Source organism: Oncorhynchus masou, chromosome 30 (genome assembly GCF_036934945.1).
Source record: "Oncorhynchus masou masou isolate Uvic2021 chromosome 30, UVic_Omas_1.1, whole genome shotgun sequence".
In the NCBI taxonomy this organism is placed as follows: domain Eukaryota; kingdom Metazoa; phylum Chordata; class Actinopteri; order Salmoniformes; family Salmonidae; genus Oncorhynchus; species Oncorhynchus masou.
In genome coordinates, this window is record NC_088241.1 from 34,059,259 (window position 1) to 34,071,963 (window position 12,705).

Sequence of the window (12,705 nt, forward strand, 5' to 3'; positions counted from 1 at the left end):
TCAATCCTTCTCTCCTCATGCATAGACCTCTGCCTTTTTAGTGTTCCCTCCACCTGGGCCTCCGTCGGAAATGTAACATGCAATACGTTCTTCTTTACTGAAACTGAAGTCTTGTTTCTATTTTCAGTAACATGTAATTCTTTCACTGCCGATTCCTTTGGGTTTTCAATATTTAAATTGATTTCCTTTCCTTTTCGTTTCTTTTTGTTTTTGATGAGACTTCTGCCAGGTTTTGGTCCATACATTTTCCTTACGGATACATTGCTGCTAAACCCCCCAGTTTTCACTCTTTTATTGTTTCCAGGAGCATTTTCATTACTCTCTTTTACGTCTTTTGTCTGGTGTTGTAACCTTACAAACCTGGTTCTTTTTGACTTTGGGCTTTGAGAACATTTTCTTGACTTTCTTTACATCAGTGGTGGAGTTTTCTTTGCTTGCTTCAGAGACCCACTCTGGGGTGTCATTGTCTTTGGTGGGCATGGAGAGAGGGGTTTTATGGATATTTAGTACCCTGTTGCGTAGGAGAGATCCTCCAGCCTTAAATTTGGGGATGGTGAACTCAGATGAAAGAGACTGGTCAGCCCTCCACAAGCTGATTGACTTTGAGGCTGTAGAGGGTCTACCCAGCTCCAGCTCCAAGTCATTACTGGAGGACAAGTGGGCTGTGTCAGAGGTGGCTGTTCTTCCGTACATCATCCCATATATGGACACACCCTGGACATTATACTGGCTGTTAGCCAGGAAATTGTCCTGACAAGTCTGCTGCTCGTATATGTGCATTACACTTTCTATGACTTCCTCCCCGCCATTTTGGATCTGCAAGATCTCAGCCATGCCTGATTTAAAAGTCGATTGAGTCTTATTGTAATTGTTGATATCCACAGATCCAACTCCCCTTGGTTTAGGAACTGGCTTGCTGCTGCACTGTCTGACCATGCGGTATTGCTCTACCTCTCTGTTCTCAGTTGTCTCTCTGTAGGAGTTAGAACCTACCATGTTCTCCTGAATCTCATCTCCCAACATTGTTTTGAGGCTCTCCACTGAGGCCTGCTTCTGTCTGTATCTCCTGGGTCCTGGGGTAGGAGCCCTCCTGGGAGAGACCACACCCACATGTGTTTTAGTATCATCCTCATTGTCTACTTCCACACTGGTAAGTCTGCTGGTCTCTGGAGGCATATCATCCTTATCATCATGATCATCCTTTTTAACATTGTACCCATTGATGGTGCCCATGGTGTTGGGTTGTGTTGGTGGTAGGATGTTGGACTCAGGAGAACTGTTCTCCAGCTCAGACTCAGCCGCACTGAGGTGGTTGGCCACACTGGACCTGCTCAGGGTGGTGGTCCAGTGGATGGTTTCTTCCTCCCGGATGGTTAGTCGCACCTTCATCTCCACTGTCATGCTGCCATCCTGGTTCACCCGAAAGGACTTCTCAATGTCATCGTCACTGGGGATGCAGTTGTCTGCCCCTTCACCCCTATCTCCATGGTAGGAGTCGGCATCTGTTTCGGCCACTGACTCTAGAAAATGGCCAGCCTCCAGTTCTACAGATTCTGCGTTGTTACTGGGAAGGTCACCCTCACTTCCTGCAATGCAGTGGTTTATCTGATTCACAAAGTATCTCTCTGACGATGGGGAGAAAAGTTTTGATTTGCCGCTAGATATAGGTTTCTTTTTCCCTTTGGAGTGGATCAAAGGAGAAAGTGTAGAACGATGGATGGGTATTTTTTGGGAGGCAAGAATGTTTCAGCAAGTCAGCAAAGAAAAAGAGATAAAAAACAATAGTTAGGAAAACCAGATCCACAGTCTACACAGTTCATACTGCATAATGACTGACCGCATATGAAGAGAGTAGGCCTTTGTAGGTCATTCATGGTATTATGGATGATAGTAATGTCTCAGCACTTTCCCACTGCTTATCCCGTACAAGCATGTAGACACGGAGGGGATAGATTACTACTGGACAGACAGTAGCACTGTAGATGTGACACATGAATGTTTAACAATGCATTTTCAATATCCTCAAAGTAATGCAAAACATGCCAGTTAATAGGCAGATGCTATCCAAATTATTTTTAAAACATCAAGACAAAAACATGCTTCAAAATACATACAAAATGTTGAGTGAACATAATGAGACTTACGGGATGCTGGTTGCTTTAGTCTTTTAGATGCCATTCGTCTAGCAGGCAGCCATGTTGAAGCAGAAGATTTTTGTGTCTTGTAGTTCCCAGATTTAAAGGCCTCGCGACCAGCAGCTACTACAATCCCAGAGCATATAATCAGAGCTGGGAGCCCATCCACCTGCAGACAGACGAATGAAATATTTTAACTGTAATAGTGGAATAAAATTTTGTTGTGAACGGCGTCTATTAATGATTAAAATAGCTTTCTTTTAGAATCATGACTTAAGACTAATACTGTATGTATCCAAAATATTTCCATACTGTATGTACCTAAATATGTACCTAAATAATGGTATGTACTTAAATCATGTTTGTACCTAAATCAGAAGTACAATTTAATTGATTTCATCAATTGAATTGATGAATTGAATTGATAAATGTATCATTCAATAAATATGTGACACCAGGGCTATGTATGAAATCTCATGACACATCAGCAGAAGATACACATCCTGAGGTCCTTAGCAACACTATCCCAAAATGCCTTCTCAGTTAAAAGGATATAACAACTGAGGAGCTTAACACTTTCCCTTTTTCTGTCAGTTATTTATGGGTTCTGATGTGAGTCCAACTATTATGGGACAGTAAGGCCAATCAGTTGCCAATCAGTTGGGGCCAGGTCACCTCCAGTCATGAGGTGAGGCCATCACAGAATAATGCCAATGCATGATGTGTGAGAGAAGAGTTGAGTGCCTGAACCTCCATGTGTTTGGTTACAGTATTAGCACTGGTTTCCTGTCTAACTAGACCTTGAGATTAAACATATGAAATATGTGTTTCTAAACAATATCAAGCAAATCTGAATTACTAATAGTAGTAACTTTAGTGTCCATAGGCATGGGGAGAGCACTTACCCTTCTTCCATCTGGTGTGTGTAGTTTTACCACAGGAAAGTTCATCAACTCGGACAAGTAATCCAGCAGAGCCTCAAATGTGCGAGTGGTTCTCTTCTGTAGCATCAGATTATGTTTGACACTGGGGTCCCCATTCTGGAATACCATCAACCTCTTAGGTGTGCGTACAATGACAGGGGTATTTATGTGCATGGGCCTGCCAGGGTTCTGTTTGGCCAGCTGCAAGGCCCGACGCCGGGCGCTCATGGGGCGGGCATTGTACCAGGGTGGTAGCTTCTTATTGGCTACTGCCATGTTAATGGGTTTGACCTTCTGCTGGTCAGAGCAGATGTAGGCCTTCCCATCCTCCAGTTCATCTAGTGTGTGCACTGCATGGACTCCTCGGGGAGTGGTGATGTTCCTTACTCCGAATGGCAGCGGGACCTTCTTGGAGAGGCTGTCTAGGAGGGCATCGAAAGTCTTGAAGGTGCGGTTGTTGATGACCATGCGCAGGCCACTGAACTGAGGGTCACCGCTCTTGTAGAAGCAGATACGCTTGGAGGCGATGGGGTCTGTGATATATGGGTGGCGTGACGTGGTCACTGTGTACCCACTCGCTGAGAACTGGTCCTGGGCGCGCTTTGTGAGCACCACGTCACTCATTTTGATTGGTTAATAGGCTACAGAGAGAAAGGGGAGATGGATGAAGAAGAAATAATGATAAACATTAGTTACTTGATTATTATGAGATTGTGATATCTGTTGTAGTATATCAGATTAACATTCAAGGATAAATATCAAACCTGCATTGCAGTGGTATCACCAGTGGTATGTTTTTTTTCTCTAAATCAAATAAAACGACAGAATAGTTTTGGACTAGCAGGTTGACTCACCTCAAGGTTCTTCTAGATTTTTCCAGTGTCAAAAATGTAATAAGGAGTTGTCTAAACAAACACATTGTGTAAACATTGTTAGGCAGGCTTGATCTTTGTTGGCGTCATTCATTATGGCTGCAGAATCATGTCATCAGTCATTAGACTGATGTCAATAGTATATCATTTTGAAAAATTAAGGCAATTGTGATAACTGTTGTGCTGTTAAAACAATTCAGAAAAATTATATTATTCTTACAGTGCTGTAAAAAAAATATCTACATGGGAAATAGGTTATAAGAGTCTGGGGGGGAAATGCAACAATTGTAATTCCTAATGTACTTGAATGGGTACGCTATTTCAATTATTTCGGATCTGTGAACACATGATCATTATGATTACAGAATTATCACAAGAGGGAAGTCCCATTAGCAATACTCATTATGAATAAAGGATGAGCAATACTCATTATGAATAAAGGATGTAAACAAAACCCCGTCAAAACATTTGACTTCTAGCTATTTTCCTCGTTAGGCCTAATTGTTTACTCGTGGCAGATGGAGTGACGTCTTGAGGGCATATGTTGTTTACGGGATATGGTGACATCAGGTTTAACAGACTACTAGGAAGCAGTAACCTTGCCAATCAACTGACATGTTCAATTACTTAATTACCCATGTTAAGCAATTATTGACAACAATAAACTACAACCATGAAACAACATCGTAATTCATTATGTATCATTCTTAGCTATTTCAGACTATTTGGTAATATCAAAGCAGTCGAAAATAGTCTGATCCTATTTCTGATCAGGAATTTGTACAAATAAACATTTGTAAATATAGTGTAACTATTTATCACATAGTCCCTTTCATATCCATCCCAAAATATTACTGTAAAGTAACATTAAAGCCACTGTTATATAGAAAAATATATACCGTTATCTATCTTTTACCTACAAGGTTATCTATGTTAGACCTACAAGATGGCTAGGCTAAACATAGATTAACCTGAACACAGGTACGTGCGATAGCTCAACAACTCCTCTCATTGACAATAAAACAAATACATAAGTGAATGAAAATTTCAATAACATAAAAAGATTGAGTAAACGTACCTAATATCCCATCATAAAAATCCCAGAAATCCCAGTTGGTGTATCCACAAATGTATCCACAAAATGTTGTCCCGTGCTCTGCATTTTGGCTACTGTTGGCCAGCTCTGTGCTGGGAGCTAAGGGTTATTTTGGGAGACAACATCATGGTTAATTTGCTTAATCTTTGCTCTAAAATAATCTCCCCTACAACAGTGTTGTGGGAGAAGAGAGGGACTGTGTGTAATAGGCCTGTACACTGCCCTGATTAAATAATACCATTTATTCAGCTGTCATTCATTGTTTCTAGAACATATATTTAAGAGAGATTCCCACCTGAGGAGATAATGTGTACCTTACCATTTTGTATTTCTCTGCAAAACCATGACTGTGATTGAAATATGACCACATTTGTATCTAGGCTCATTGAAACTTTAATTTTGAGTGTTAGCCTAATAATTCAAATGTACGACATCTCTTTTCTTATTACACTACCAGTGAGAATAACATGAAATACTGATAATAGAAAGTGTAATTAATGCACATTTGCAGGATTGTCCATTCTGACCACTAGGGCCAGCAGATGAGCAGATGGTAGCTTAGTCAATTCTAATTTTCTAGCAAGGCAAGGCCTAATCTCATTGGAGACTTCTTTAGGTAATAAGGATTAGGGGGCTTTTGATCAGAGGACCCTCAGAGAGTAGCACTTTATTCTCAATTGAGGTGTGCACAGCACGTCATGCTCTGCCTTGGCATTGCCAATTCAGGGATACAACCTTAACTTCAAGTTTAGGCCACCTTCCCACTCCTCCTACCTGTAGCAACAGCAGTGGGTTATGACAGGCAGCAGTAGGCCTAAAATGAGGGATACGTTGTTTCATTCAACCGTACATTGGTTCCTCCTTTAAAAGATGCGTCATACTGCAGCACACCTTGCAGGCTGCTGCAGCATTCTATGTCACATTATTTAATTGCCAGCCATTTTTTTTTACCTTCGTGCAAGTTAGTGCTAGTTTGACCACCAGAGGGCATCTTTGAGAAGCATTTGATAGTCTCCCATATTGTCATTACCAGAGAATTTAAAACCTTTTTTTGTAATAACATAGTACATGGGATGGATTTTAAGAAATTTGTCTTAATAAATAATGATTAATATTATGGTATTTCTATTCCGAGAAAAACGTACTTGTACCTTCTAAATGTTCTTCTTTTGTGATTCTACATTTCCCTATAGCAGTTATTCCCAAACGGTAATCCTAGATTCAGATCCTTCAGGCGAGAAAAAACAGGGGTACTCGCAATGCTGTCGGAGGTACGCCAAATAAAAATGTGATTCACATAAACATATATATAAAATAAAATAAAAATGTTCTTTTTTTTCCCTTCACATTTTCAAACAGTCCATTTATATTTTCCAACAGGGCTAATCATTTGGGTGTCTTTTTTTTCACGCCTGAGTAGCCTCGTTTCACTGCCAAAAATAAAATGTAACCATCTAGTGTTCAGCGAAATAAGTTATTCACAATTTTCTAGGAACAAATAAGGTTTTATATGTAAGATGGTTAAATAAAGAGCAAAATTATTGATTATTATTATATTATTATTTGTGCCCTGGTCCTATAAGAGCTCTTTGTCACTTCCCACGAGCCGGGTTGTGACAACAACTCACCCTCATTCTTATGTTAAATAAATGTATTGTATAGTGTGTGTGGCAGGCTTACAATGATGGCAAAAAACAACATTTGAGAGTGCGCTGACCCTTGGGGCTAGAGGGGGTACGCAGCTGGAGGTTGAATGTTTGAAGCGATACAGGACTATAAAAGTTTGAGAACCACTTCCGTATAGTAAATACATGTAATATTAATACACATTTTTTTTTACATAGGTCTAACTTTGCACAGAGTTACAGTATAAAGGTATTTTTTTTTAAATGTAATCTTTATTTAACTAGGCAAGTCAGTGAAGAACACATTTGTATTTATAATTACGGCCTACACGGGCCAAACCCAGAAATGCTGGGCCGATTGTGCGCCACCCTATGGGACTCCCAATCACAGCTGGTTGTGACACTCCCTGGATTTGAACCAGGATGTCTGTTGTGACACCTTTAGCACTGAGATGCAGTGCCTTAGACTGCTGCACCACTCGATGACATCTGACCTGTGGGTTTAGCCAGTCATGTTTATGTTCTGTATATCTGCACTCAGAAGTTATGCAACAGCAGCCAAATCTGAACTGTACTGACTCTATTTATAGCAAGAGAGGGATTTACTCAGGAGGTGGATTCATTCCTGAGAGGGCCTGGTATGTAAATCCTTGATCAGTATAGTAAGGAACCCAAGGAAAATACTAATGGCAGTTCTACTTACAGTAACAAATGTTTCAAAACAAAACATATCCGAGTGACATGATGTAACAGCCAACATGCATCACATCACAAGGCAGATACCATTTTAAAATGCTAATTGTGTGTGTGCGGGAGCAGCATGTGTTTCTGTGAGTTTACGTGTGCTTGCATGATGTTCCAGGAAATAATTTTGTCTGAGCCCCAACAGACAGACCTGGAAGAATTCACAACTGCCACTGCGGGCTCCCCGTGCATCCACCATGTGGCCTGTTCCCAAAACCAAACAGAGCTGAACATTTTGAAGAATCCTTAAAAGGAAGCTGGCATGAACAATGGAGTAAGGTCTCAGAGTAAACAGGTAAGCCTGGAGCCTGCATGCCCCTCACTCCAACCCTCTCCTTCAGTGATAAGAGACGGGAATGTTTTTAAAGCAGGGGGCTTGGGTTGAGGCTTTATGCCTTGTTGATACTGAAAATACACCCAAGCTTCAAGCTTCATCTCCCTTCAATGTTAACACAAGTGTTCTGTTTCTTTAACTTTTTCATCCAAATTCTATTAAATCAGCTGTTGATATGATAATTTGTGTTTTTTGTCTTCTTTTCGCAAAGTCCCGATTACACTTAAAATCACACACTGCCACAACAGATATCTGTTTCAACATTCCCTGTGCATTGCCACACATAATGTACCACGCTCTATTTTTAACCCTTACCATCTATAACTAATTGGCGCCAAGTTAGATTCAAACCTATGCTGTTAATGGGAAAAAATGTGTGATATGTTTTGGCCCTTGTACCATTGCTATATTTGGCCTGGTGTTCTCTATGCAGCTGCTCCTGCAGATCTGTCTGGCTGTACTCCGATGTAATGCTTCAATCCACGGCCACACTCCTCCAGTATGTCACACACCAAGTGTTGGGGTCAACTCCTGCTCTTCAGGTCAACAACATCCAGCATTCACAAAACTAAACACCTTGCTTTGCTCTGTGTTCTAAAGAAGTTATGGGAGGTGAGAAAGAAAAGCTTATTGAATGCATTGTTTTGAATTAAAATATGCTTATATGGCCAATGCCTGCTAAGATTCCAACCATTGCAGCTGCCAGGCAACCAATTATATGTAACTCAACTGCAATCTCACCAACAAGAGTCACGACTACGACTAGCCACTCCAATTAAAGACCAAGCAGCTGATCAAGCTCTTATCTAAGCTTTACTCTGTAACATACACCAGAGGAAAAATGTTCATATTTTGGGAGAATTCTTAGTACAGTATGTAATGGTACAAATTCCATTTGTCCTGAGAGGACAGTTAAATGTGGAGTAGAGTGAAAAATCTTTCCAGACAAATTTGTTAACTTCCCAAAATATGCCTGCTAGTCAAAATTACATGATGACATCATGTTTTAGGGTTACACCTTATTCCCTTCCCCTTATCAGTGGAATTCCCAACTTTTGAATGAGCAGTGTCTGCCAAACAGGACTCATGCGGTCAATCCACCCACTCACACACGCACGCACGCACACACGCACGCACACGCACACACACACACACACACACACACACACACACACACACACACACACACACACACACACACACACACACACACACACACACACACACACACACTTCCAATAGACAGATCCTCCCAAAACACACATTTGCAAACAGACAGACAGACACCACACACACACAACACACACACTCAGAAGTCCCCCACCCCTTCCATTTTCAGCTAGCTGTGCCAGGCTTTTAATCTGCCCGGTGACATCCCTGTGTTTCCGCCATGGGGATGAGGGAGAAATAAGCACACTCCTCTGTGCGGTAAATCACTCTACACACCCACTCATTCACTTGTTTACTACTATTCAATTAGCCTGCTCTCACAGTGGCTACAATACCCTAACATACTTTTATAATAATACAACAAAACAGTTTCTACACAGTAATTAGCCAATGACAATGACAGTACCAGTCAAAAGTTTGGACACAGCTACTCTTTCAAGGATTTTTCTTTATTTTTACAAAATAAAAAACTATGAAATAACACATACGGAATCACGTAGTAACCAAAAAAGTGTTAAACATTATCTAAATATATTTTAGATTTTAGATTCTTCAAAGTAGCCACCCTTTGCCTTGATGACAGCTTTGCACACTTTTGCATTCTCTCAACCAGCTTCACCTGGAATGCTTTCCCAGGACTTCCCACATATGCTGAGCACATTTTGGCTGCTTTTCCTTTACTCTGTCGTCCAACTCATCCCAAACCATCTCAATTAGGTTGAGGTCGGGTGATTGTGGAGGCCAGGTAATCTGATGCAGCACTCCATCACTCTCCTTCTTGGTCAAATATCCCTTACACAGCCTGTAGATGTGTTGGTTCATTCTCTTGTTGAAAAACAAATGATTGCCCCACTAAGCTCAAACCAGATGGGATGGCGTATCGCTGCAGAATGCTGTGTTCGCCATGCTGGCTAAGTGTGCCTTAAATTCTGAATAAATCATTGACTGTGTCATCAGCAAAACACTTCCACACCATCTACACCTCCTCCATGCTTCATGGTGGGAACTACACACGCAGAGATAATCCGTTCACCTACTCTGAGTCTCACAAAGACACAGCGGTTGGAACCAAAAATCTAAATTTGAACTCATCAGACCAAAGGTCTAATATCCATTGCTCGTGTGTCTTGGCCCAAACAAGTTTCTTATTATTATTGGGGTCCTTTAGTAATGGTTTCTTTGGAGAAATTCGACCATGAATGCCTGATTCACAGTTGACGTTGAGATGTGTCTGTTACTTACATTTATTTGGGCTGCAATTTCTGGCTAGTAACTGCAATGAACTTATCCTCTGCAGCAGAGGTAACTCTGGGTCTTCCTTTCCTGTGGCAATGCTCATGAAAGCCATTTTCAGCATTGTGTTTTATGGTTTTTGCGACTGCACTTGAAAAAAACGTTAAAAGTCCTAGAAATTTCCTGGATTGACTGACCTTCATGTCTTAAAGTAATACAGGACTGTCGTTTCTCTTTGCTTATTTGAGCTGATCTTGCCATAATATTGACTTGATCTTTTACCAAATAGCGTTATCTTCTGTATACCACCCCTACCTTGTCACAACACAACTGATTGGCTCAAACACAATAAGAAGGAAAGAAATTCCACAGATTAACTTTTAACAAGGCACACCTGTTAATTGAAATGCGTTCCAGGTGACTACCTCATGAAGCTGGTTGAGAGAATGCCAAGAGTGTGCAAAGCTGTCATCAAGGCAATGGGTGGCTACTTTAACGCTTTTTTGGTTACAACATGATTCCATATGTGTTATTTTACAGTTTTGATGTCTTCACTATTATTCCACAATGTAGAAAATAGTAAAAAAATAAAGGAAAACCTTGAAATGAGTAGGTGTGCCCAAACTTTTGACTTGTACTGTACATATTATTAAGGTGACTGCGGTCATTTGGCTGGCCAATAACTATCATCCAAAATTCCATGACAGTCACATCCCTACATCCCATTGTTATGTTTTACATTTTACAATCTTGAAGTGTGCAGAGTAGACCTCTATTTTGGGTCAGTTGGGAGATACAGTTTACAATGATCACTTAATAACTCACTCAATCATTCAATAACATTGTAATAAAAAGCAGAAACGTGTCTCTGTATGTGCCCAGGGGTCACTGTGCGAGTACTGACCCCAGGGCTGAGTGCCACATGGCTGTTAGTTTTGGAGAGACGTGGGTGGGTGGAGGGTCAGTCAGCGCCCCAGATAGCATTCAGGGGTGAGGAGTGATTTATCCGTCTGTGTTCTGGACGGGGTCTAAATCAGACGACCTTCCTCTGATTAGGGGTCAGTCTCAGCCAGAGCAGTCAGCCAGCCACCGAGCAAAGCAGACCAGATCAGACCAGATGGGCAGCCTGCCTCCAGCGCGACTGAGACACTGACCACCAAACAAATGGAATTTCCATACGCGGCCCCAAACACACATCAGTGAGCCAGGAGTCAACTCAATTGAGGTGGCCTTGACATTCCCTCAACCCAACAACAAAAGGATGTGGTGAATCTCAGTCCCCCACTGTTAAACTCCTGTCCCAGTGGACTATTAAACACCACTGTCTTCCTAACTCTCAAGGTTCACTTAAAGGTTACTGCCAACCCTGAGGCCCTGGGTCCATTGTAGACATTTTATGAACATTGTTAGCAATAGCGAACTCTTTCGATATCTTAAAATGTAATAAATGCACACCCCTTCAGTTCCTGTCGTTTATAATCTTAATTTCACAGTTACAACTATAATTCTGTATTTCATCAATTATCAGTGTTTCATAATTTTGCTTTGTTTGTTCATAAATGTCCGATTATGTTATCGTCACAGTTTTTTTGTAGATAATTATTATACGCTACCATATGACGAATAAGTCCTTTTCCAGTCATTCAAGACTGCTAATCAGTACAGATTAAAAGCGCTGAACAATACAACGATCTACACAACTATTCCCAGACTGTTCATAACTCTTACAGCCATAACCACTCTCTGTATCTGACATTCTCTTCTACAGTATACAGGGTGGCAGGTAGCCTAGCGATTAAGAGCATTGGGTCAGTAACCTAAAAGTCGCTGGATCGAATCGCCGTGCTGGCAAGGTGGAAAAACCTGCTGTTTTGCCCTTGAGCAAAGCAGTTAACCCCCAACAACAACTGCTCCCTGGACGTGGATGTCTATTAAGGCAGTCTCCTGCACCTCTCTGATTCAGAGGGGTTGGGTTAAATACGGAAGACACATTTAGGTTGAATGCATTCATTTGTGCAACTGACTAGGTACCCATCCCCTTTTTCCTTTTCAGATTGGCAAAGCCTGGAAATATACTAAACAATCTCATACAGAGTACATGCAGGACATTTAGTGCCCATTTTTGTGCGATTAGCAGCCCTCTTTCGATACACGGTAATGACATTACACTGAGACTCCGATTTTTCACTTTAAAAAAAAATCCAAACCAAAACCACTGGTTTAAAAGTTTAACAAACTTTATGCACAATAACTACTTTGAACAATTTACACCGTAAAAAAAACCTGGAAAAACTGTGCACATGTGTCACGCCCTAGCCAAAGTATTTTGTGTTTGTCTTCATTTATTTGGTTAGGCCAGGGTGTGGCATGGGTTTTTGTGTTGGGGATTTGATGGCACCTGGGTCAGCGCTTCATACTCGTCCTGAGGTGCGTGTAGTCGGCTGGTGAAGATTGTGCCAGCCTCACGCACCAGGCCTCCTGTGCACCTCCCTAGCCTTGCACGTCCTGTGCCAGCCCTGCTCTCAAGATCTCCAGTAAGCCTTCACGGTCTAGCCCATCCTGTGCCACCTCCA

General features: G+C 41.4%; 1 protein-coding gene across 1 annotated transcript; it reads right to left on the reverse strand.

Moving 5' to 3' along the window:
• Positions 1–315: 315 nt before the first annotated feature.
• Positions 316–3,682, reverse strand: LOC135521636 (oxygen-regulated protein 1-like). Its single transcript, XM_064947331.1, has 3 exons — positions 3,041–3,682; positions 2,145–2,304; positions 316–1,679 (listed from the first exon to the last, which is right to left on the reverse strand). The coding sequence occupies exons 1-3, from the start codon at positions 3,680–3,682 to the stop codon at positions 316–318; spliced, it is 2,166 nt and encodes a 721-aa protein (XP_064803403.1).
• Positions 3,683–12,705: the final 9,023 nt, after the last annotated feature.